The 25036-nt window shown below is 53.2% G+C and overlaps 2 protein-coding genes and 1 long non-coding RNA gene across 4 annotated transcripts; 2 read left to right on the top strand and 1 right to left on the bottom strand.

Moving 5' to 3' along the window:
- Nucleotides 1-26: 26 nt before the first annotated feature.
- On the top strand, nt 27-4369 carry LOC125160152 (uncharacterized). Its single transcript, XR_007150161.1, has 4 exons — nt 27-161; nt 645-829; nt 1121-1338; nt 4234-4369. It is a non-coding gene; the product is annotated as an uncharacterized LOC125160152 (long non-coding RNA).
- On the bottom strand, nt 666-8521 carry KXD1 (KxDL motif containing 1). The gene is made up of 5 exons (XM_047848800.1): nt 8366-8521; nt 5704-5825; nt 4584-4736; nt 2948-2994; nt 666-2004 (listed from the first exon to the last, which is right to left on the bottom strand). Exons 2-5 carry the CDS (start codon nt 5802-5804, stop codon nt 1775-1777), a joined length of 531 nt encoding a protein of 176 aa, XP_047704756.1. The 5' UTR covers nt 5805-5825; nt 8366-8521; the 3' UTR covers nt 666-1774.
- Nucleotides 8522-15245: 6724 nt separating this feature from the next.
- Nucleotides 15246-24444, top strand: FKBP8 (FKBP prolyl isomerase 8). 2 transcript variants are annotated; one of them, XM_047849937.1, is made up of 9 exons: nt 15246-15343; nt 16715-17040; nt 19176-19345; nt 19533-19621; nt 19901-20118; nt 20775-20947; nt 22779-22856; nt 23364-23495; nt 23913-24444. In XM_047849937.1, the coding sequence occupies exons 2-9, from the start codon at nt 16740-16742 to the stop codon at nt 23997-23999; spliced, it is 1248 nt and encodes a 415-aa protein (XP_047705893.1). In that variant the 5' UTR covers nt 15246-15343; nt 16715-16739; the 3' UTR covers nt 24000-24444. The 2 variants fall into 2 exon arrangements, with proteins under 2 accessions (XP_047705893.1, XP_047705892.1); XM_047849936.1 differs by having other exon boundaries at nt 19898-20118.
- The last annotated feature ends 592 nt before the right edge of the window (nt 24445-25036 follow it).

The raw sequence follows: 25036 nt of genomic DNA, 5'->3' as shown, positions 1-25036 counted from the left end.
TCCGCGCCGCGCATCGTACCCCACCCCCGGCCCCGCCCCGCCGCCGTATTGGGCGCGGGCTAACGAAGCCGCAGCCCCCGTGGGCGAGTGTCACCAACCCGCTTCCGGGTGCATTCCCCTGTCCTCCAAGGGCACGTGAGGGGACGGCCTCACCTTTCCAGGTTGTCTCTCAGTTGGCTAAAAACTGCACGTAACGGTCACTCGGGGGAATGCTTGTTGACAAGAGTAGAGGAGACAATTTGTGCTAAAGCGAAGGACTTAAGCAGAGGGTCAACGGGTCCGGGACTCAGGGCTCAGGACGGGAAGGTGGTAGGCGGCACAGGGGTGGGACGTGCCCGAACCCTCGGGATCCACCTATCACCAAGGAGTTAGATATTTGAAAACTTTCTCGCCGCTGTGCCTGGAGGAATTTCAAGGCGGCGCCTATCAGAGCAGTGAGGGAAGGTGAAGCTGACGCACTCACTCAAAATGGGGTGCGACCCAGGGTCAGTTTGGGGCCAAAGAGGACTTCTGTTAGGACCAAGGAGTCGTGGATGGCTAAACAGTGCCAGGAACGGGAGGGGTGAGGACTGAGAAGTTACGCGTAGGTTTGGCAGGGTTCCTCTTTATTTCCTTGAACACTTACCAGCGCCCCCTATTAACAGGCAAAAGCACACACTCTTGGATCTAGGAAGATGTCTTTAATAACGTAATTTTTAAGTGCTTAAAAGAACTCTACAGGGAACTCTACACAGTGTCTAATGGGGAAAGGGACCCGGCCTGCCTCCCTGAGGAGTCCATCCTGAGACCGATCTGGAGAAGTTACTCAGAGATAAGGGAACCGGCACGTGTGAGTACATAGGTAGTGTTAGGAACTTGGGTTATTACGGTTGCTACCACTGGAGACTGCCACCAAGAGCAGCCACGTCTCTACCTCAGTGGTGCCTGGCCGTCCATACACCCCTCCTGTCTCACGTCCTGCACTTATCCCCCTTATGGCATCCTGGGCCCAAGGATGGAAGGAAGCCACCGCTAAGTACACCCTTCCCTTTTTAGTAACAGAGTCTTTTTATTGATAACTTCCCAACAGCATCTGTAAACATCGGGTACAAAAATATTCCGTTTAACTCTGTTTTCCAAGGTGGCTCAGCTTGCTCCATGGAGGTCCTGGGAGAGGCCTGCTGGGCCCTGAGGGTTGACACCTCTGGCCAGAGAAACACGGACCTCATCAGGCTTGCAGCTGAATGGCCCGCCTCCCTCTTGAGCCTTCTACAACTGTCTCAGAAGCCTCCTCGACATGCCAACTGGAGACAGCATTCAATACTTTTGTTGGAGGAAAGGGCAGGGAGACCAGAATTAGTAGGTACAGGGATGGGTTGGGGTGAACTGAGACATGACAGTGCTGATCCACTTTGAGGTGGTCTTGACCAGGGCATCGGGGCAGGGGCCTTCTGGCTCCGGTCTCTGGGAGCCTTTAAATGTTTAGAGCAGACCTCAAGCCTGGCTCTGGAAAAGCTCCCTTATGCCCAGCCCGTAACTCCAGCTGAGCTGGTCATCCCCTGGCCTGGCAGAGGGGTCTGCAGAAGACAGATGTTCTCAGTGAGGAGGAATTGGGAATGATAGACCCCCCCAGGAACTCCACACCCCTGGAGGGAGTCTTGTCCCCCAGGAGCCCTGGGTGACAGAACAGGGTGGCAAAGCTGTTGATCTCCAGGCAGGGCTACGTACTGCCACCTCAGACACCTGGGGAGAGCTGCCACTTCCCTGAGACCCCTCGGGGCGCCAGGGAGTAGGGTTACTCCCCCGGCGTCTCCTCATCGTCCGTCTGGCTGCGGCCATTGATGGCAGGAGAGCTGGAGCGGACATGGGAAAGGTCCTCGAAGCCAGGACTGAGGGAGGGTGAGACAGTGTCAGGGCTGGTGTCACATGAGCCCGTGCTCTGTTCGGAGGTGGCAATGGTGGTCGTGGTGCTGGGTGGTATGGGATCTTCATCCTCGTCCTCCAGGAGGGATGCTTCTGGGATGTCTGGGGGAAGGAGGCCAGGAGTTGGCTTAGTCACTGTGGCGGGCACCGTGATGAGGGATCCACTGGGCCTATGACCCCTAACAGCTCCCCTGCCACCCCGTGGGGCCGAACTTGGCCCATTTTACAGAGGAGGAAACCGAGGCCCAGGCAGAGGAGAGGTTTCCCTTCAGGGTATAAGGACCCAGGTTCTCGGGAGTCAGGCCAACACAGGCCTGAGCCTAGCTCTGCCCTCCTGTGTTGCCAGGGCCAAGCCTCTCACTACCCTTGCCTCAGCATTCTGCTCTATAAACAAAGCAGGCCTGATGATAGCATTGCCTTGTTTGCTTTTTGTTGTTTTTGAAGCAAGCACTACATTCAACAGGGGGCTTGAATTCAAACCCCAAGATCAAGAGCCGCATGCTCTACTGACTAAGGCAATCAGGTACCCGACAGCACTGCCTTTGTGCCTATGGTTGTTAGCAGCCCTGAGGTAGGGAGATGTTGGCCCGTTTGGCAGAGGGGGTAAACTGAGAGTCAGCATAGGGGGTGCTGCACTTCCTCTGAGAAGTCACTGCTCCTTAGGGCTACAGTTTCCCCCTGTATGAAATGGGACACTCACAGCCCCCACTCTCATGGGTGGTTGCAGGTAAGAGCCTGGCTCATAGAGCTACACTACATCCACTTGGGCAAGGACTGTCATTGTTCTTATCCACATTCCCCTGTGTAACCTCCCCCAGGGAGGGGATCCTAGTCCCAGCACCTGCTCTACAGATTGCCAAGACCAGCCAAGCACCCATGCCCCTGCCCCCTGCTCCAAGTCTCTCTAGATCTACAGCCCACCAGGACCTGGGCTCAGTGTCAGCCCCTGAGGTGACCTTCCGGAAGCCAGACCTGGGGTGAGGGTGCTGGCATCCGTGGGTGCAGAGGCCAGACGTGGGGCACAGGAGCCCTGGGTGACACTTACGGCTGAAGGCCTCCGGGTGCTGCCTGGCCAGCTTCCCTTTCAGCGTCCTGCAGGGGAAGGGAAGGCATACAGGGCTGAACCTGCCAAGCAGACAGGCTGGGCCTGGTGCACGCCAGGAACCCTTGCTGCAGTTCCAGGTGGGTGGGGGATGGGAACTCCCCCCAACCCTTTACTGCTTGTCACTCTGCTCCTGGGCTGGAAGGAGGCCCATGTGCTCAGCCCTGCGGACCTCCCAGCCCTAGGATAGATGGCAGCTGCTCAGCTGTCAAGAGCTTGTGCGTGTCCTCCGTGCTGGGTCTGGCTAGGCCCTCTATCTGCAATGCCTTTCTTAGGTCTAATCCTTCCCTGCCCAGATAACCCTCCAGGAGGCTTCCTCACCCCTTCCTCAGCTGTCGCTCCTCTGGGTGACTTGTCCCATCCTGTCCCCCACCACTAGGATGACAGTGTCTGTGTGGGGGCCAGGAGTGATTATGCACACCCCAGACACTGAGTACTTGCATACATTGAACTGGCGTTCACAGAGAAACGCCTCCTTCATTTTTAATCAGCTGTTTTTCCTTTCTTCCTAAAGTAATGAAGTCACCGGGGCGCCTGGGTGGCTCAGTCGGTTGAGAGCCCAGCTTCGGCTCAGGTCATGATCTCACGGTTCGTGGGTTCGAGCCCCGCATGGGGCTCTGTGCTGACAGCTCAGAGCCTGGAGCCTGCTTCGGATCCTGTGCCTCCCTCTCTCTCTCTCTGCCCCTCCCCCGCTCATGCTCTGTCTGTCAAAAATAAATAAGCATTAAAAAAAAAAAAAAAAGTAATGAAGTCACCTTTACAAAGAATAACAAAGGGGTCTTCGGGGGGTGGAGTCTCATCCTTGACTGTGGTGACCCAGTCCCCACCAGAAGCACCACCGTTGCTGGGTCCCCACCCACGAGGCAACTGGGCAGACACAACTATCCCCTTCCTGGGTGATACAGATATGCACAAAAGATGCCAACACTTGGGGTTCCTGCTCACCCCCAAAACCACGCCTGGGCAACCAGCCTGATGAGACACCTCAGAAAATATGTGTTTTTATACGGGATTTAATTGGCCTGTCTCATGATCTTCTGTTCCTGAGTCTGCCAGTGGGTGGGGCTGCCCCCAGGACAGAGTAAGTGGTGCTGTCAGCTGGAAATACAGCTGCAGCTCTGGCTAGTTCCAGGCCCAGGCATGTGGCCACAGTGATGCAGGCTCTGGGTGCTGCGCTGAGCATTCTACGTGCTTAGGGACCTGAACGTCATTCTTCTCTGTCCTCACAGAAAACAGCTCAGAAAAGACCCACCAAAACTGGCAATCTCAGATGCCTTTTGAGAGAAGACCTGGGCCGGGGGCTGGAGGACCAGAGACTTGCCTTTCGCTGTCTGCACTTGCCTGCCTTTTGCATCCTGCATCTGGTACTACGTTGCAGTTATTGAAAGATAAATAAAATCTAAATCCAGAAACTTCAAGATTTTTTTATCCCCAACTTCAGATCTTCTCAGACGCTAAGCGAGCAATGAAGCCTCAAAGAACAAATTAGCAGAATCTCTGTTTTGCAGAGTGGATGATCCTCATCGAAGAGGGGAGAAACCTGAGGGGGAGGCAGAAGCTGGAGAGGCTGGGGACCCACCTGATCCTGCGGAAGATGCTGTCCAGGTCCCGCTTCATCTCCACCAGGGTCCTTGTGTGGTGCAGGAAGCGCTCGCTCATTTGCTGCAGGCGGGCGCTTGACAGGTTGTTGAAATTCAACAGCATCTCATTGGTCTTCTCAAAGCGGTCCAGCCTGGCAGCAAAGAGAAGGCACCAGCCCTGCAAACCATGCCCTACAAACTGATCATGCTAGGCCCTTTCCTGCTTCATGACCTTTGCATGTGTTGTTTCCTTGCCATGTAGAACTCTACCTGCTGTTTGAGCCATCTAGCGAACTCCTACTCAACCTTCAAAACCCTACCCAAGTACATCCTTCTCATGTATAAACCCTCCCTCAAGCAGACTCTGACTCCCCTGAGTCCCTAGACCCAGGTTATTCCCCTGGCCCAGCCCTGACACCATGGGGCCATGGTGTGTGTCTGGTTTTGTCTCCCCTCATTCTGGGAGTTCACCAGGCCAGGCCTAAATCTGACCCAGACAAACCCAGTACCCCCGTCACAGGTGGAGAGAAATGGAAGGGTACCAGGTCGCTGCTGTGTCATAAATGGAAGGAAGAGCCTTTGGCTTAAATACACAAAAACAAAGCCACAGGAGGCTGTGCTTCCATCCCAAGATTGTGTAAGCCTCTCTTCCCCACAGAGCAGGCTGGAATCGGTCACAGTGGTCACAGTGCCAAGCCCTTAAGGAGGGCAAAGGTGTTGACAGCCCCTCCGAAAGACCACAGGTCCTCTGCAGAGACAGCCTGGGCTGCGAGAGACTAGATTCCCAACAGGAGATCAGCTCACTGGCTTCCTTAAATCCCCTCCCGCAGCCCCTTCCTATTCCCCCAACAGCCCACCCCGGGCCTTGGGATAGGAGCTGCTACAGCCCCTGCCAAGCCATCCACAGCTGCGAAACCATCCCAAAGCCCTGCTTCCTGTGCCAAGGCCTCGCCTCCAGGCCAGGAAGGAATTTACTTTGGAGCCAGCCGGCAGATTTGCTCATTTCCTTCATTTTATCACCAGTGTGGGCCCAGGGTAAGGGCAGACAGGGCAAGAATGCTGGCCAGCGAGTGGATTCCTTCCCACGCCTGGGGCCCACAGCCCTTGGCTACCACTCACATGTTCTTCTGAGCCAGGATGATAGCATTGACGTCGTCTGTATTCACCATGCTTAGGATGCGGCTGCAGAAGACCCTCGAGGCCGAGTCCGGGGGGTCCATCTCTTCCTCCTCCTCCGCTGCCTAAAACAGGCAAGACGAAAGAGTCTTCAGTCTGCACTAGGCAGTGGGGTTGCTGGGACAGAAAGGAGGGGCTGGGAACGCGGGCCATGAGTTGGTCATGCCACCTGAGCCTCAGCTTTGTCATCCTGAGAATCCAGCGGTGTTGGGAGGACATATTTGTAAATTGCACCCAAGCACATCAGAATCCCATCACCCACCGACCTCTGTGGCCCCCACGCTCCATGTGCCCAAGGCCACGGCCACCTTCCACCTGCATAGATTTGCCAGCCTCTTCCTACATCCCCCTCAACTTTGCTCATCCCACCATAGGGCTTTTGCACCTGCCGTCCTCACATACATGACTGCCCCCTCAAATCATCACCACCTCCAGTATCTTTTCTCCCGTGATGACTGCCCCTCCTCTCGACTCTGATCACTTTTATAAGCACTTCGCCTTATTTTATTCAACGACTCATCTCTTCCTGAAATTATCTTAGTAATCATTTGACTTTTTTGTCCGTCGCTACCAAAGCAACGTCAGCCTCGAGAGAGCAAAGGCCTCCAGAGCCCAGCCCAGAAACCGGTTCACAGCAAGGGGTCACCAGAACTTAGCTTGGTGGAGGCAACCAGAGGCTTTCAAACTCCGCTCTGACTCTAGGGTTTTATTAGCAAATTAAAGCCAAGAATTTCAGCCAGGCTACGGGCCCCAGCAACCCAGATGGCTGTGTGGCTAGGTAGATGACCATCATGGCAGGTGGGGGGCCTCCTGGACCCTGCCAGGGCAGGAAGGGCCACAGGTTCGGCACTCACCCTCAGGGGCGGGGGTGTCAGGTAAAACCCAGAATCTTGACATAGCTTGGCTCTGGGGTCCACGTATTTAACTGCTGACAGAAAGGCCCATTTGCAATTGGTTGAGATTCACATGCAGAATCACAAAGGGCTTTCAGAGCCCTTAACCCACTCTCCTCTTTATTGAGCACTTACTGTGTGCTAACCAATGCACTAACTTTATACACCGGGAACTGTTACCCTTACTTACACATGAGGAAAACGGAGACTCAGAAACTGAGAAACTGGACCATTGTCACATACTCAGTAAACCCGAGTCACAATTCAAATGCCCAGTCTGCAGGACCCACGAGTGTGAATCTGAACGGATGTTCAGTATCCACCTCTGCCAGGACAGCGGCTTCTTACAGTAGTAACTGACTACTACCAGACTTCTGAATTTTTCCAGGAAAAAAAAAAAAAAAAACCCTCAGAAATGTGGACTTTTGTGTGTAAAATCACCTCATTTACAAATGTTAACAGCTAATACTTTTCTTCCCTCAAACACCATGGAGGCCAAGACTTATCTATTTGCAGCCCCTACATGCCTTCTGGAAATAAGCTGCCACACCTGGTGAAATCCGCCCCCCCCCCCCCACCAGATAATCACTAGGTTTATTGAATTCCTACTATGTGCCAGGTACCAACACCCACAGTATCCACTATCCACGTTTCCAAAGAAGCATAATCATGTATGATGAGGACACTTGGGCCCAAAGGGCAGAGTCGTGTGGCAGGAAGCCCACAGCTAGTGCTTGGCAGGGCACAAGATTTGGACCTGTGTAAAATGGTTCTGCTTCAAGGGGCTCTTTCCAGTCTCTGGCTCCCAGATGTGAGGGCTGATGCAAGGCACGCTCCCCTGCCTCAGGAAAACTTCCCTAACAGCTAGTCTGGCCCACAAACAGAGTAGAAATGACCTAGCACGGGCTCTGGTCTCTGCTCCAAATATTACTTATGAGGGAAATACGCAGAAAAGGAGGCTGTGTGACCTTGGGAGGGTCACCGCACCTCCCTGAGTTTTCTCATCCAGACAATGAGAGTAATAAAGAATCAGAATCTCACAGCGCTGTCTGTGATAGTGATAACGAGCTGGGTTCGGAGCAGGCTGCTTCTCCATGGGGAGTATGAAGTCCTAGGGCGGGGCCAGGGAATCAGCATTGTAGCAAGGGGCTCCCTGGTCCTTCCAAGAACAGGAGCCAACACTTGTACAGCACTTCATTTTATCCCCAATCATCCCTATGAAGCAAACACTATCATCTCCAAGGGCAACTAAGGCTCACAGGGGTTGGCTCAGTTACCCAAGGTCACTCGGCAAGGCGGAGGAGCCACGATTCCACCCAGTATTTAACAGAATTTAATTTGGCGGCCCAAGCTTAGCAAAACCCGCGAGAGAGGCGGGACTCGCCTATCCCCTCACGCCCCGCCCCTGCAAAGCGGGGAAACTGAGGCCCAAAGACTGCAACGCCCGGTTCCGGGTGACACTGCAGACTGAACACAAGCAGCCCCGGCTCCGGCGCCCTGGCTCCGGAATCGGCCCGTGGCGCCGCCGGCGCACACATTGCGCGGACGGGGAAACTGAGGCCTGTAGGCAGGGGGAGTGCCCAGATGTGGCCAGCGGCGCGCCCCACCCCGCAACAGCCCGGGGGCCGCGCCCGACCCGGCCCGGCTCCCCAGCGGCCCCGGCATTCCCAGCCCCACCCCGAACTCGGCCCCGGCGTCGGTGGCAGCAGCACCTGCACATCTGGCGGCCTTGCTCGCGCTTCCGGGATGGCGCCCGTGCCGCCACGACGTCACCACGCAACACGCGTGCAACCGCGCGTATAGGCGACGTGCCCGGAGCCCATATGCGTGCTAGGAGTCGCGGCAGGAAGGGGTGGGGCTTAGGCGCTGCCACAGTTAGCAAGTGCGTCACAACGAATAGCCAATCAAGCCGTCCCTCTGACGCCTGCGTAGTTTCCAAGGCCCGAGATGCCCAGCAGCCGGAAGGGGTTGGGGGTGTCTAAAAGGCGTCCTACTTTGTAGATGTTGAGACTGAAGTTGAGCGGCAGGGACTCCCTCAAAGTCATGCGATGCTCAAGTGGCCTGTAGTTGACCCAGACCCAGGCATCCTGCTTCCTAGGTGGGAAATCAGATTCATCCAGTTCGAAAATCCCTGCTCTGCTTTTGGTGACCTTTTTCTGGTCCAGGATCCCACATTATGTTTAAGTGTATCTCCTTAGTCTCCACTCTGGGACAGTTCCTCAGTCTTTCCTAATCATTTATGACCTTAGTATTTTTGAAGAGTGCTGGTTTTCTAGACTACTCATCAATATGGGTTTGTCCAATATTTCCTCATAATTAGACTGAAGTTTCTCACTTTGGGCAGGATTCCCGCAGAAGCGATGTTATAGCCGTCTCGATGCGTCATGTCTGGCGTCACAGGATATTGATGTGTCTCACTACTGGTGATGTTGACTTTGCTTACTTGCTTAAGCAATGTCTGTCAGTTTCTCAACTGTTAAGTTACCATTTTTCTCTTTGCAATAAGTATCTTACGGGGAGATACATAGCGCAAATACCCTAACGCTTTTTTTTTTTTTTAATATATTTTCACCCACTAGTTTTTGCACCCATCCATGGCTCTTGCCAGCAACAATTACTATGGTTATTTTCTACTTACTAGTTTATTATTTGGAATTCTATTGTAAACAAGAGCTGTCCATTCTTCACCAGTTATGCACTTATTCAAGTATTTATATATTTATTATTTGGGGGGGGGGGGGGCGGCGCCTGGGTGGCTCAGTTGGTTAGGCATCTGACTCTTGACTTCAGCTCAGGTCATGATCTTGCAGTTGGTGAGTTCAATCCCTGCATAGGGCTCTGCCCTGACAGTGCACAGCCTGCTTGGGATTCTCTCTCTCCTCTCTCTGCCTCTCTTTCTCTCTCAAGGTAAATAACTAAACTTTAAAAAAAAAAAAAAAAGATTTTAGGGGCGCCTGGGTTGCTCACTAGGTTGTGTCCGACTTCAGCTCAGGTTATGATCTCAGGGCTCATGAGTTCGAGCCTAGCATCAGGCTATGTGCTGACAGCTCAGAGCCTGGAGCCTGCTTCAAATTCTGTGTGTTCCTCTCTCTCTGCCCCTCCCCCTGCTCAGGCTCTCTCTAAAATGAATAAATGTTTAAAAATTTTTTTTTAAAGATTTTATTTTTAAGTAATCTCCACACCCAACACAGGGCTTGAACTTACAACCCCAAGCTCAAGAGGCACATGCTCCACCAACTGAGCCAACCAGGCACCCCCATTTATTCATGTATTTATATCACCATGAACTCATGACTATTTATTCTATTCTGTGGGTTACAATTAATTTCTTTTTTCTTTCTTTTTTTTTTAAGTAGGCACACACCCAATGTGGGACTTGAACTCATGACCCTGAAATCAAGAGTCACATGCTCTACTGACTGAGCCAGCCAGGTGGCCCTATAATTAATTTCTATTATTTACTTTGCTGCTCCTTTGTAACTTCTGTGTTCTTTTAATGTCTCCCATCTTTCTCTGAGCACTGCCTTACTTTAGTACAAGATGTTCCATGCCATTTCTCTAGGGATCCTGGTTCCTTTTCTAGATCTGGGTGCTAGGTGTGTGTTCACTGCTATTGGAGTATCATTGCTCAAAGACCCCCTCAGCAATAAGAGTTAGGAGATATATATGCTAACCAATGCATATACATTTATATTTCCTTCTATATCTGTCTCCTTTTTAATATACTGAAAACCATGAATTCACTCACACTGATACAAAGATGCACTTTAAGTGAGATAATTCAAGTTAAATGCATGAACAAAACAGGGCAAATAGTACTGGCTCAATAAATGTTAGCAATTAATTATCGCTAATTACTGAAGTCTTATGTGTATTGTTACACATTATAGATCTAATTTTTCTAGGTCTCAGTTTGTTAACTGTGAGTGATCATAGCATCTGCCTCTTAAGGTTGTTGAAACCTTCGAAGATACATACATGCCTTTGGGTACATAAAGGACTCTTTTAGAGCCCTGAATTTGGACATATCTGAGTTCTAATTCCAGCTCTGTCACATCCTAGCTGAGTGGACTTGGGCAAATGGCTTAACCTTGTAAAATCATACAGATTACTTCCTTACAATAAGGCTGGGCCCACTAATAAGCCCTCAGTAAACTGACGGCAAACTTTTTACTCCCACATTCTGCTGCCTTCATTCCCTGAAAAGTTAATGAGGATCAGGATTCTTATATATTTAGTTCAGCAGTTTTAAAAATTGTTCAGTAAACCCTCTGGGCGCTTCCTCTGGGTGTGGCCCATATTCTGGAGATCCAGAGAGTATTCAATCCCTGCCTAGCCCTGGAGGATGAAAGGAGACAGTATCTGACACAGACAATGCCAATACCAAGGAGAATAATGCAGGACTATAGAGAGGAGAGACTTAAACTTGGAGGAACCTGAAGAGTGCGGTATGAGGACTCATTCGGGGGCAAGGAAGCAGGTACATCTGGATGGGGTTTTGAGATAGGATTAGGAGTTTTCTAGGTGTTGACAATCGTTCAGGGCTGAGAGAATCACAGAGTGTAGATTTGATTTCTGTAAGAACTGTGGAGTTCTGTGAGCCAGGCAGCAACCAGTACTAAGAGAAGAGCCTGGGTTGGGGATGCTGAGAACCATGGCTCTGTCTGCAGGCTGCAGCAGAACGGGCCCAGGCTGGAGAAACCAACCTTTTTAATGGGTACCTTGGGCTCTGTTGGAAGCCAGGAAACCTTTATGAGGGTACTGGCGGGGGTAGAAGCTACAAGTCAAGGCTAAAAGGGACTTGGTTGGCCCCAAATGTTTGGTGCACAGTGGATCGGAGACAAGAAAATATTTAACCCCCGTGTGTGTCCAAGGGAGAGGGTGAAAAGTGATGAGAACAGTCAATCCAGTGATGGGGACATTGTTGAGGGGACGCCACAGTCTAGGGACTGGAAGCGTCTCTCTGCCACTTTTTTAGTTTTATTTCCTACTTCGTGCTTATCACAGCTGCAATTAGATACTTACTTGCATCATTGTGCAATATCCAGCTCCCGAGGTGGAAGAGAAACTCAACAGGGGAAGAGACCCGGCCTATATTGTTTTTCATCCCTGTGACCTTGAACAAGGTAATTACTGTCTCTGTGCCTCAGTTTCCCCATCTGTAAGACGAAGATACTCTTACCAAAAAAACATGCATCCAATCCTAAGAAAGGCCATAAAGGAAAGAGAAAAGGAGCACAGAGCAGGTGGGTCAGAGAGAAAACACACAGGAAGTCAAATTTAAGTCCAAAAAGGTCTATAATTGCATTGAATGTAAATAGGCCAAATGCCCCAGTTAAAAGGCAAAGACAGGCAGACTAGATCAAAAAGCAAAACCCAATTCTGTGCTGCTTATAAGAGACACATGTACAACATAAGGATACAGAAAGGTGAAAGGTAAAGGTTGCAAAAGGATGGAGCATTTTAAAACTGAGCCAATGGAGTGCCTGGGTGGCTCAGTTGGTTAAGTGTCTGACTTCAGGCTCAGGTCATGATCTCAGGGCTCGTGGGTTCGAGCCCTGCATTGGGCTCTGTGTCTCCCTCTCTCTCTCTGCCCCTCCCCTGCTTGTGCTCTGTCTCTCTCTCAAAAATAAATAAACATTAAAAAAAAATTTTAATGAGCCAATAAAAAAAAAAAAAGAGGGGCTCTGGGTGGCTCAATCAGTTAAGCATCTGACTCTTGATCTCTGCTCAGGTCACAATCTCACAGTTCTTGAGATCAAGCCCTGCATCGATCTCTGTGCTGACAGCATGGAGACTGTTTGGGTTTCTCTCTCTCTCTCTTCCTCTCTCTCTGTCCCTACCCTCCCACTTCTCTCTCTCTCTCAAAATAAATAAATAACCTTAAAAAAAAAAAAAAAGAGCTGGAGGCACCCAGGTGCCTTAGTCAGTTAAGAGTCCGACTACTGATGTCAGCTTAGGTCTTGATCTCAGGGTCATGAGTTCAAGCCTCGCATTGAGCTCCACGCTGGGTGTGAAGCCTACTTTAAACAAACAAACAAACAAAAATTAAAAGTGAACCAAAAGAGAACAAGCGTGCCATCTTAATATCAGACAAAGCCCACTCTAAGGCGAGAAGCATTGAGATAAAGAGGGGCACATCATAACAATAAAAAGTCCAGTTCACCAGGAAACTGACATTGCAACATGATGCAGTACATGACACGGCCTCCAAATATCAGGGTATGTATTTGTCTCATAAGGCTGATGTGAGGATTAAATACATGTAAAATGTTTGCCTTCACCTGTGCTGTCAGCCATGATTATTGTTATTGTATCAGTTGCCGTTCTCAGTTTATATTTAACTTAGCTGTTTATTCATTAGTCTCATTGTGGTTTTTTTTTATAACGTTTATTTATTTTTGAGACAGGGAGAGACAGAGCATGAACGGGGGAGGGTCAGAGAGAGAGGGAGACACAGAATCCGAAACAGGCTCCAGGCTCTGAGCTGTCAGCCCAGAGCCCGACGCGGGGCTCGAACTCATGGACCGCGAGATCATGACCTGAGCCGAAGTCGGATGCCTAACCGACTGAGCCACCCAGGCGCCCCTGTGTTTTTTAAAATTTGAGACAGAGTGTGTGCTCACAGGAGAGGGGCAGAGAGAGACAGAGGGAGAGAATCCCTAGCAGGCTCCACACTGTTAGCGCAGAGCCTGATGTGGGGCTCGATGTCATGAACCGTGAGATTATGACCTGAGTGAAAATCAAGAGTTGGTTGATTAACTCACTGAGCCACCCAGGCACCCCTCGTTGTTTATTTATTTATTAAAAAAAAATTTTTTTTTTAATGTTTATTTTTAAGAGAGAAACAGAAACAGAGTGTGAGCGGGGGAGGGGCAGAGAGGGAGACACAGAATCCAAAGCAGGCTCCAGGCTCTGAGCCGTCAACACAGAGCCGGAGGCAGGGCTGGAACTTGTGAACTTCGAGAGATCATGACCTGAGCTAAAGTCAGACGCTCAACCGCTCAACCGATTGAACCACCCAGGTGCCCCACCCCTCATTGTTTATTACAGTTCTTCCAGCCTTTCTTTATAACAGAGGTGAAGCTGGATGGGTAAGAGACTCCATTGGGCAGATGAAAACACTGAGGTTCAGAGATGGACAGGGAAAAGTCCAAGTCCCTCAAAACCACCACTGGCCCAGAGTTTATTTGATGTTCTTTCCCAGGAAATTTCTTACATATCCTCACTAGCCTAGCACCTCTGAGGCTGGCTAGCCTGCCTTCCTTCCAACCACAATGATTTTCCTGAATTCCCCTCACCCCCTCTCCTTTTGTGCCAGTCACTGTGTAGGCCCCAGCGCTAAAACAATGGCAAACAGTAGACAATTCCAAGGCTTTGAGAGTTTTCTAATAGAGTGGGCAAGGCGGAGGTAAGTCAAATAATGGCACAGACATAAAATCAGTTAGGAAGCAGAGGTTCATCATGCTAAGAGGACAGCCAACCAGGCCTTGCCTTGGGGAGGTCAGGGAAAGCTTCCTGTAGGAGGTGACCTCGCAAGGAGCTACAATCTGACCTTAGTTACCTCCAAAAGCCAGTTACCTCCTCCAGTGTTAGCTACCTCCAATAGCCAGTGATTCATTCATTCATTCATTCATTCATTCAATTATTCATTCATCAATTGAACTCCCATAGGTGCTAGGTATTCATGGATGCGGTGGGGACAAAACAGGCAAAATTCTTTCCAGAATGGAGCAAAGCAGGATAAGAGGAGAGAAGCAAAAGATGTAAGATCGTCCTGTAAATGAGTAAACCCCGGGAAGGAAATAAAATAGAGCGAAGGAAGAGTAAGCGCCCCCCCCCAAAAAAAAAACAAGATCCATAAAAATCCATCTAATCGACACTGCCACCTTCTCCCAAAGCCATGGGTACCTTATCACCCTCTAGCAGAGGGTGCAGGGAGGAGAAACTCCTTCCAGCGGACCTGGTTGCTCAGTCGCTCACCTAGCCACTAATTGAATTCCTTCTGTATGCAAAAGGCAACGTTCAGGGGATTACACAGACCACGCGAGGGTGAGGCGGGGATTCTGTGTGCTCTTGGGTGATCGCTCCCCTTCAGGACCTTGGGACCACGCTCGTAACTAGGGCTACAGGGTGGGTTATCCAGCAGTCCCAGAGCTGCCCTGATGGTCAAGACTGAGCTTTTAAAGGCAATACCTTTTAAGGCTGTCCTCCCCAAATCCCCCAAGGTGAGAGTGCGCGGATGGGGGTGTTTATCCCCATTTTGCAGATGAGCAAGATGAAGCTCAGACGGGAGCAGATTCCCGCTAGGCAACCCGGCGCGTATTGGCAAACAGACTTGGGTCTGTAGACCCTCCGCCTGCTACCCCCGCCCCCGCCCCCGCCCCCGCCCCGGCCCCGGCCCTCTTCCCCGTCCTGGTTCTCGCCCCCGCCCCCGCCCCCGTCCGGGGTGGCGCGGCAGTCTCTGCCCCTTTAAGAACGCCCCGCGGAAACAAGCAGGAAGAGGGTGGTGCTTGCTCCCAAGACGGATGTGCGCTGGAGCCAATGGGTGCTGCAGTCGCAGCAGCGGCGACCAATGGGCGTGGTGGGGGCGGGGCCGGGCGCCCGAGCCTGGTTCCCGAGGCGCGGCAGCCGCGGCTGGGGGCGGGGAGGGGGGCGCAGGACCCCAGGCGGGGGTCCCGGAGCCGGAGGCACGTGTCCCGGGGCGCCGGCAGGGTTGCCCCGGCTGGGGGCGCTACCCAGGCCTGGGCTGGTCTGGGTGTTGGGGCGGCGGGGGCTGGGGCCGATGGGCGGGGCCAAAGGCCGCGGGGGGAGGCGAACCGGTTGCGGGGGGAGCGGAGGGTCGGAGTGCTAGAGGGGGCGCGGCCGAGCGGGGGCAACCGGGGGTGGGGACCGAATGGGGCTGAAGGGAGTGGGTGGGGGCGCTGCTGCCAGAGAAGTGCAGGGCCTGGGCCCCCGAGGGGTGCGAGGGGTCGGGGGCCCCAGACTGGTGGCGTCAAAGAGGCATGAAGCGTTGGGGCCCTGGGTGGGAGGTTGACGAAGAACCAGGCCTGGGCCGGGGGCGTCTAGAGGGCGTAGAGTGTTATGCGATCCGGAGAGGGGCGTCTGGGGACATCAGGGTGTTTACGGGTCGACTGAGTGGCTGTGGGGGTAGCTGGCCCGGGCTGGGGGCGGTGGTTGGGGGAGGGCGGAGGGCGAGTTATGCGGGCGCAGGGGATTGTGGGGGTAGGGGCTGGGAGGGTCTCAGAATATGGGGCTAAAGACCGGAAGGAGCAGGCAGGTGAGGGTTAGGGAGAGGATGCTGTGGGTTAGAATGATGGCTAGGCTCTACCAGCTCCGAGCTTGGGGCCTGGGGGAAGGGGACAGTTGATGGCCCAAGGAAGAGGCTGTAGAATGCCACGGGGTCTTGATCACTCTTGTAAAGGAGGCTACTTTGAGAATGGTCTGGAGGCTTGAGAAGAAGAGAAAGGGCTCCCAGGGAAGAGTTTGGGCCAGGGTCTTTGGTGTTGGGGGAGTGGTATTAGGTTCAGGTTATGGAAAGAGAAGGCTTGGGATTTCTAGGTGGCTCCCCATAGGAGAAGGGGCAGCTGAAGGTAGGGAGCCCTGGTGAAGACTCAATTCCCTTTGGGCTCTAAAAATAGACTTCCTGAGACTTCAGTCGCCCTAAAAAAATCCCAGCACCCCCTTTGGGCATTTAATCAGATAAGCCCCAGGTTCAAATTCTGCCCCTGCAGTTGCCTTGCTCTGTGACCTTGGGTAAATGACTTTGCCCCTCTGGGCCTCAATTTCCTTTTCTGCAAAATATGGGGGAGGGGAATGTTTCCTACTTCTCTGGGTATTTATAAAGACTAAAAGATAATTAGCTGTAATAATAGCTAACATTTTGGGACTGATTGATGTCCACGGCTTGGTGGTTCTTTCCCCACTAGTATAGATGAGGAAATTGAGGCCTGGAGCCCCTGAGTCACACAGCAAGTGTTTGGCAGCGTGGCGAATGGATGCAGAGGAGAATTTGAGGGGCTGGGTGGTGGGATTCTTACCCCATCCATTCCCCCCACCAGGGCCAATTCCCGTCCCCCCAGCAGCATGGCATCCTGTGCTGAACCCTCTGCCGCGGGTCCTGAGCCCGCTGCCCCACCGCCTGCTGGGGTCCCACCACTTGAGGACTTCGAGGTGCTGGATGGGGTGGAAGACGCAGAGGGCGAGGAGGAGGAGGAGGATGAGGAGGAGGAGGAAGATCTGAGTGAGCTGCCACCACTTGAAGACGTGGGGCAGCCTCCACTGGAGGAGGCTGAGCAGCCTGGGGCCCTGGCCCGAGAATTCCTGGCCGCCATGGAGCCTGAGCCCGAGCCCGCCCCAGCCCCTGATGAGTGGCTGGACATCCTGGGTAAGGAGCAGGGGTGGCTTGGGTTGACCCACAGGGCTTGGACAGCTCAGGTTCAGAAGTGACCTTGGCCTAGGCCCCCTTCTCCCCTGAGCCTCATTTTTCCTTCTCTGCTATGAAGTAGGTTTGAAATAAAACACGTAACCACGGTGATTGCCAGCCACAGGCAACTGGTTGAGATACTTCATGTTTAAGAATCCCTTTCGTTGTCACATGCACACACGCACATGCACCTGGTGTTATGTCCCTGTTTCCCAGAGCTGCTAACAGAGGCTCAGAGGGGCTGAGTCACCTGCCCGGAGCCACACAGCCAGCACACCAGGCGCTGGCAGCTCCCAACCCCCACTGCTTCTTTTTTTGGCATTTGTCTGGCAAGTGCCTGTCTCCTGAAAATGTGTCCATGGGTCAGATGGATCTGCGGAACGTCCCATTTTGTTCATGCTTCTGTCTGGCTCATAGCATGCATTAGCATTGTAGCTGCTCAGAGAAGTCCTGCAAGAAAGAAACTAGGGGAGCCCACCCATATGCCCCACCTCATGATAACAACTCTGGAAACTAGAAAACCTTTTGCTACTGGTACTGATATCTAGCGTTATTCATTAATGTCGGTGTCCGCTAATAAATACGTTAGTAAAACATCATTTTGACACTGTTGATACTAACGTTAAAATAAGAGTGTTAAATAACACTGATACCGATAATACAGAATTGTCACTGATATTATCTTTATTGCTGATAAAAACATTGTTCCTTCTAAAAATAACACCAGGTAATATTTACTGAGCACTGGTTCTGTGCCAGGCCTGTCCATCGTATTTTATCCTCACGACAACCCTGTGATGTAATTCCTACCATATCCCCATTTTGCAAATGAGGAAACTGAGGCTCAGAGAAGTGGCGGTGCTTGCCCAAGGTCACACAGCCCCCTTGGCCATATTGGAATTTGGGAAGCTCTTTACTGATATTAAGAGCTGCCCTGCTGTCCTTCTGCACGCAAACCTGATTTTGTCCTTTTATATTTGAGCCAGCCACTTTCTGAGGTCAGTAGTTGGGCTTCTATACAAGGAAACTGAGACCCTCAGAGGGTACTTGATTTCACCAGAGTCTACCCCGTCGAGAGGCAGTGCCTGGTGGTAACCCTTCCAGGACACCCACCATTAGTGCCCAGAAACTTCTAGACACAGGGATCCGTAGGGATCCCCTAGGTCATTGGTTCTGTGACTGGATGTAGGGTATGTACAAGTCAAGGAGCAGCACAGAAATTTGGAACATTCTAGAATATTGCAGAATATCAATCGATAACTTTCTTGTCCTTAACTTTTAGTCTAAGGTACATTTCGAGTTATGGTATATTCCAGACGGGTGGAATATTACGGAACGCAGATAAATGTCAGAATATGGGTGACTGTAGGTAGGATGACAAGGCCCCACAGGTGTAAGCCCTCGATTGCCTGTGGTTGTCTTGGGATGTCAGTGGGTGTCTTTATTGTGGTTTGTAAGGGTGCTCGGCCTCATGCCTGCTTAGTAGCTGTTGGCTGTGACCATTTGGCCATTCCTGTGATTGCTTGGGGCATGGAGAAAAACATGAGCTCTGGGGCCATCACAGGCACTTTTGCCTGTAGGCCCTCTGGCTCTGTTTAACTTTTAAATTTAGCGATGTGGTGCTTTGGTAGGAACACACGCCTGGTGTCACAGGCACTCTGCTAACCAAGCAGACTGCTCACTGGGTGTCTCCAGGGGTCCCCCTGACTACCTCATTTCACGGTGAGGTAAATTGAGGCCCAAATGTCAAGGGCTGGATTGGAACCAGGGGAGGAAGATGGGGGTGGCTCCAGAGTCTGGATGTCCCTGCCAGCCTGACAATGCTGGGCAGGACAACTTTTCTCAGCCCTTTGCCCTGGACGAGTCTTAATTTTCTTAAGATGATGGTCAGACAGGCCATTATCATCACCCCTCAAGTTAATCCTTTAATGCCCAGTGTCCAGCCAGGGACAGTTCCAGAGGCATGGGATCACCTGCCCAGTAAGTGGCAGAGCAGCTGTTTGAGGCTCAGCTGAGTGCTGGGGGAGGGGTGCTCAGGGAGCAGGCACCCATCTAAGCCGCCTAGTGACAGGTTGTTTGTCCCTGGTCCCCGGCAGGCAATGGGCTGTTAAGGAAGAAGACGCTGGTCCCAGGCCCACCCGGCTCAAGCCGCCCAGCTAAAGGCCAGGTAGTCACTGTGCAGCTGCAGACTTCGCTGGAGAATGGCACTCGGGTGCAGGAAGAGCCAGAGCTGGTGTTCACGCTGGGCGACTGCGATGTCATCCAGGTGGGAAGGGGCGAGGGGACTGGCAGCTGCCCTGGGGTTGAGCAGAGGAGGCAAGGCGGGAGGGAGGGGAGGTGGTGGTGGCTGGCAGGGGCTGGGCTTGGGGGCCGGAAGATGGGGGGGCCAGAGCAAACATGGCATGGCTACTCTGCACCTGAGCCTGCCTGACCCCTTGCCCTTACACACCCAGGCCCTGGATCTCAGCGTTCCGCTCATGGATGTCGGGGAGACAGCTATGGTCACTGCTGATTCCAAGTACTGCTATGGCCCCCAGGGCAGGTGAGAACCTGTCACCAGCAGGGTCCCCATGGGGGACCCCTTTGCCTGCCAATTTTATATAAAAGAAACAGACTTAGGGAAGGGAAGTTACTCTCCAAGTCAGGTAGCTCATGGGTGGTAAGTTACTTCCCTTTCGGTGTACTGAGGAGGGGGTGACAGTGGGGCCAGCTCCAAGACTTGAACCCTTTCCCCCCTGCTCCCTAGCTAAACCAGCATGTCTGAGGTTCATTCATAGTGGCCGCTGGGTCTGAGTGCTGCTCTTGCCCCATCCCCCAGCAGGAGCCCATACATCCCCCCCCACGCGGCCCTGTGCCTGGAAGTGACCCTGAAGACTGCCGTGGATGGACCCGACCTGGAAATGCTCACGGGGCAGGAGCGTGTGGCTCTGGCCAACCGGAAGCGGGAGTGTGGCAATGCCCACTACCAGCGGGCCGACTTCGTGTTGGCTGCCAATTCCTACGACCTCGCCATCAAGGCCATCACCTCTAGCGCCAAAGGTGACTGCCAGGTCAAATCTTGCCATTCCCCTGCAGAGGCATCCACTAGTGTGCCAGAAACTTCCCTCTGCCACAGCGGGCCTCAGACTCCGAATGTTCTAGAATATTCCAGAGTATGGATAGATGTTCAGCTATTCCTAATCTTTAGGTTAGGGTCCACTCCGGAGTTGCAGCGTATCCCTGATCAGTGGAATGTTACAGACGCAGGTGTATGTAGGAACGTGGGTGGCTGTAGACCGTGTCAATCCATGTGCCCTGTGGTTAGGCCTTTGCGTTGCTTAGCCTCCATCTTACTCCTTGATAGCGCCCTCAGGTTGGCGCTGGTCTTGGTGTATGTTAGAAATAGGGAAACTGAGACCAGAGGACTCATGGAACAGATGGCAGGGGCTGGGCTTGGGGGATCAGATGATGGAGGCCCCACCACTGGGAACTCAGAGCCCCCTTTCCCCGTCTCCTGTGACGGGGATACTCAGAGGCCCTCCCCACCCAGGCTCCTCTGCCATGAGGTACAGAAGGAGTGGGTCTTGGCCTGAGTCACACAGCATACGGGGCGCATTTCCCCGAAGTAGAAGGCGGCCGTCACTCCGCAGATGGGCAGTGGTGGGGGCCTGGCAGTGTGGTAACCACTGCCGTGGTTGAGCACCGTCCTCCCACAGTGGACATGACATTCGAGGAGGAGGAGCAGCTCCTGCAGCTGAAGGTGAAATGTCTGAACAACCTGGCAGCCTCCCAGCTGAAGCTGGACCACTATCGTGCAGCGCTGCGCTCCTGCAGCCTCGTGCTTGAGCACCAGCCCGACAACATCAAGGCGCTCTTCCGCAAGGGCAAGGTGAGCTGTGGGCTGCGGATGGATGGACCGCCAGCCACGGGCAGATGGGCATAGGCTGCAGGTGGGCAGGCTGGTTCCCCCGCCCAGAACAGTGGGGCTGGTTCCAGACTCTGGATCTGAGACGGGCATAAGCATCAACCAGCCAAGCTCTCTGGGGTACAAGTGGGGAACCTGAGTCCTAGACAGGTGCTTTGGTATGGCCTGAATCCCGGTAATTCATTGACCGAGGCCAGACTTGAATCCTAGGTCCTATTATCCCTGACACTGCGGGGTAGCCTATTGGTGACTGCTCCTTGCATGTAATCCTCCGTGGTTCCCATCTTTGTCGGAATAAAAGCCAAGTCCTCATTGCAGCCCTTGGGGCTCTGAGTCATCTGGTCCCCTGCCGTCACCTTCTGCCTCTCCTCTTCATCCTGCTCAGCTTCCTCGCTGTTCCTGCCCAGGCCAGGTCTACTCCCACCCTAGTGACTTTGCACAGCCTATGCCCTCTGCCTGAGACATGCATACCCCAGATCCCCCCCTGCCCCCCCCCCCATGGGCCCCTCTCTGATCCCTTCAGGTCTTTGCTCTGATGTCATCTCCTCAGGAAGCTCTCCCGGCCACACACCCCTGCCCCCCTGCCCTGTCTTCATGTTTTCCATGTTGTCGTCAGCATTGACAGGTGTCATCATGGCTGTTACCTCCCTTACGAGAAGCTGGAGATTTTGTCTGGCTCACTTGGTGTGAAATCTCTAGCCCTGCAAACAGGGCCAGGTACACAGGGGGTACCCAGTAAGTGCTGTGGAATGTAGGGATGAATTTGGCCTGTGAAGATTTGACCGTAACTGCTTTTGCCCCCATTTTTGTTGATCCTTGCCCTTGTGTGTGTGTGTGTGTGTGTGTCTGTGTGTGTGTGTGTGTGTCTGTGTGTGTGTGTGTGTCTGTGTCTGTGTGTCTGTGTCTGCGTATGTGTCTGTGCGTATGTGTGTGTTGACAGGGAGTTCAGCACCTTTTATCAGTGAATGGAGGAAATTGAGATACAAGCAAATGGTGGATCACCCAGCCTGTTTATGAGAGGCATGAACAGGGCCTTTCTCCACCCAGCATATTTAAAGCACTTGTGTGTAAAGTTCTGTGTAGAAACTTGGGAAGAAAATGCTGCCCCTATTTTTCAAAGGTTTATAATCCTCTTGGGGGCAGTGGGATTGTCTGCTAATGTGGTCTCATGCATGTTTGTATCTGCTGGTTGTAGTGACAGAAACGTTCTCAAACTGATTCAAGCAAGAGGAGGAATTAATAGCTTGTGGAACTGCCAGGGTGTTTGGCTTCAGGCATGGCTGGATCCAGGCATTAGCAATGTTGTGAGGATGCTGTGCCTGTCTGCTACGGGTTTCCCTCTCAACGTGACCGAGATGCTGCTTCTTACCCCCTCAAAAGACCAAGGCTTCCATCCTCCCCACTTAGCATCTGGTCTCTGAGTGACACCAGCATTGTTCAGGCTGGATCTCATTGGCTGGCTCTGAATCATCCACTGTAGCCAAAGCTTTGGAAACATTCACCTGGCTTCTTGAACCAGCCAGGGTGGCAAGGGAGGAGGTGAGGCCACACCCAGGTCTCCTGCAGAGGCTGAGACTGACATGTAGGGGTGGGAGCAGATTGGGATGACACCGCCTAGTGGGGCACTCGTGTAGTCTGAGGGCTCGGGAGTGAAGGTGGCTGGAACCCTGGGGTGGTTGTTGGTGATAGATTTGGGACTAGTCAGGGTGGCCAGGAGCCTGGCAGGGCTGGGTCTTTTGAAGAAGACCACGGTCCGTTGTGGTTCTGGAGTGATGCCATCCATTTCCTCCCACAGGTGCTGGCCCAGCAAGGGGAGTACAGTGAGGCCATCCCCATTCTGAGGGCAGCCCTGAAGCTGGAACCTTCCAACAAGGTGAGCAGACAGGAGATGCCCTTGGGACTTGTCCTGCCAGCCTGTCTGGGAAGTCATCCTGGAGTCTTCTTGTTCTTGCTGTGGTTTTCCCTATGGTGTTCCAGCCTGGGGAGTGACAGGGGATCGGTGGCTGAAGAGCCACAGCCAGCTGGCTGAGACCGTCACGACTCCTGCATAGGTGGTCTGGGCTCAGCCCTCCCCCATGGGGATCCCAGAGGCCAAGGGTGCCACTAACCGGGGCCGTGTCAATGTCTTCAGCTTTTCTCCTGGAATCTTCCTCTCTCCTGGCCACCTTGTGCTCTGCCTCCTCCACTGGTTACCTAGGGGGATAGAGATGCCGGCCCCTACTTTGCTGAGGCCCAGAGAGGGGCAGGTGGAACTTCCATGTCCCAGTGGACCCAGTCCAAAGTGACCAGGGGCCACAGAAAGGCAGAGCATCAGAGATGATGGTCCAGTTAGATGGTCAGGTTGCATGTTCTTAGCCCCATTGACACCCACCTCTTGCAGACGATCCACGCAGAGCTCTCGAAACTGGTGAAGAAGCACGCAGCCCAGCGGAGCACAGAGACCGCCCTGTACCGGAAAATGCTGGGCAACCCCAGCCGGCTGCCTGCCAAGTGTCCTGGCAAGGGTGCCTGGGTGAGCTGGGGCTGGCAGGCACAGGGATGCTCCCAGAGGAGGGGTAGGGGCTAAGGGTGGGGCACACCACGCAGAAGGAATTTCTTCATTTTGCAAGCATTGATGTCCTTGTCAACCGGGCTGGACCATGCTGGAGACACAGAGAAGCCCCAGCCCTGTGTGGCCAGGGCTGGAGCAGGAGATGGAACACAATTTCGAGGGCTCAGGGCAGGGAATGATAGCTCTTCCAGAGGGGAAGGGGTAGTGTTCCAGAACAGGGGAGTTTCGATGCTTGAGTAGGAGTTTGCCAGAAGGCAGGAAAGGCATTGTCCAGCAATGGTTTGCTGGGAGGCCTCTTTCGGCCATGTTGGTAGGTGAAGACCAGGGTATCTGTCTTGACCACCCTCCGGCCTTCTCTTCCCTCCCCTTTATCCACAGTCCATCCCATGGAAGTGGCTGTTTGGGGCGACTGCTGTTGCCCTGGGGGGCGTGGCTCTCTCTGTGGTCATCGCTGCCAGGAACTGACCACCCAGGTGGCCACCACCCCTTCGCACACCGTGGACCCCACCCCGCGCTCCCTGACTTCCCCAGGCTCCCTGTCAACTGCCCTGTCTGATCTAGCCCCCTCCTCTGGGGCGGGAGCAGTGAGGTTTGGGGGCCACGTGGCCCTAGTGAGCCAGGAGGGACTATGGCCCTACAGGAGGAAATTGAGGCAGGGCCCGGGCTCCATATCCAGCCCGGGGGGAGGGGGCCCTCATTCCTCCAGACCCAATTTCCACTCCCACCCCCACCCCCTTGGGTTTGGTCTCAGCAGAGGCCGGCTTCAGTTTCTCCTTCCCAACAGGCCTGGGGGCAGCCCTTTCCTGACCCAGTCCCTGTCCAAGCACCACCACCCACCCACCCCGCCTGCTGCCCTCTGTCCAGGTTCTCCCTCCTACCCCTTCTGTGAAATAAAGCCTCCTACCCCGCACTCTGCTGGCTCCAGTACCTTCTTCCGCTGTCACTTGGGGCGGGGCCAGAGACAGCCTGTGTCACATCCAGGGTCATGCAGGACTAGAGCGGGGGGTGTCTCCTCTCAGACCACAGCAGACCTGCTTTACACAGGGGGAGATGGAGGCCTGGAGAAGTGGGGCAATGTGTTCCGGGTACCCAGCTGGACTCCGCAGGAGTTCACACCCAGCTGTGCTGGTTACCCCACTGCTGTCCTCTCTGTTGCCCCATCTGAAGATGGGGATCCTGGCAGGATCTAACTGGGTGCTGGGCTGAGACTTCAGTGGCCACAGGGGTCTGGCTGTGCTGCACGCTGACAGCCCCGTGTCTGGGTAGCAGCGTGGCCAGTGCAGAGGCCCTGGAGCAGGGGTGAGCCTGATGTGTTCAAGGTTGAGCAGAGTGTGTGGTCAGCAGAACTGGACCCTGCAGGGCCTCAGGGACTATGGAGAGGGGTTGGGGTTGATTCCAGGAGCTCCTCTTGGTTTTGTTTAGTTTTTCTCCCAATCTGAGGCTGTAGGATCATCTCCTTTATTTATTTATTTAAAAAAAAAAATTTTTTTTTTTTTTTAACG

Source organism: Prionailurus viverrinus, chromosome A2 (genome assembly GCF_022837055.1).
Source record: "Prionailurus viverrinus isolate Anna chromosome A2, UM_Priviv_1.0, whole genome shotgun sequence".
NCBI classification, from domain to species: Eukaryota; Metazoa; Chordata; class Mammalia; order Carnivora; family Felidae; genus Prionailurus; species Prionailurus viverrinus.
Note: the sequence above shows the minus strand (reverse complement) of the source record. Positions and strands in the feature narration are given on the sequence as shown.

What these genes read in the sequence shown, in the direction of transcription:
- FKBP8 (XM_047849936.1), top strand. Translation starts at nt 16,740, where the DNA reads ATGGCATCCTGTGCTGAACCCTCTGCCGCGGGTCCTGAGCCCGCTGCC. An exon ending in CATCACCTCTAGCGCCAAAG is followed by an intron (nt 20,119 to 20,774) that starts GTGACTGCCAGG and finishes GTCCTCCCACAG; the next exon opens with TGGACATGACATTCGAGGAG. An exon ending in AGCTGGAACCTTCCAACAAG is followed by an intron (nt 22,857 to 23,363) that starts GTGAGCAGACAG and finishes CACCTCTTGCAG; the next exon opens with ACGATCCACGCAGAGCTCTC.
- KXD1 (XM_047848800.1), bottom strand. Translation starts at nt 5,804, where the DNA reads ATGGACCCCCCGGACTCGGCCTCGAGGGTCTTCTGCAGCCGCATCCTA. An exon ending in AGCATCTTCCGCAGGATCAG is followed by an intron (nt 2,995 to 4,583) that starts GTGGGTCCCCAG and finishes CTTCCCCTGCAG; the next exon opens with GACGCTGAAAGGGAAGCTGG. An exon ending in GCACCCGGAGGCCTTCAGCC is followed by an intron (nt 2,005 to 2,947) that starts GTAAGTGTCACC and finishes TCCTTCCCCCAG; the next exon opens with ACATCCCAGAAGCATCCCTC.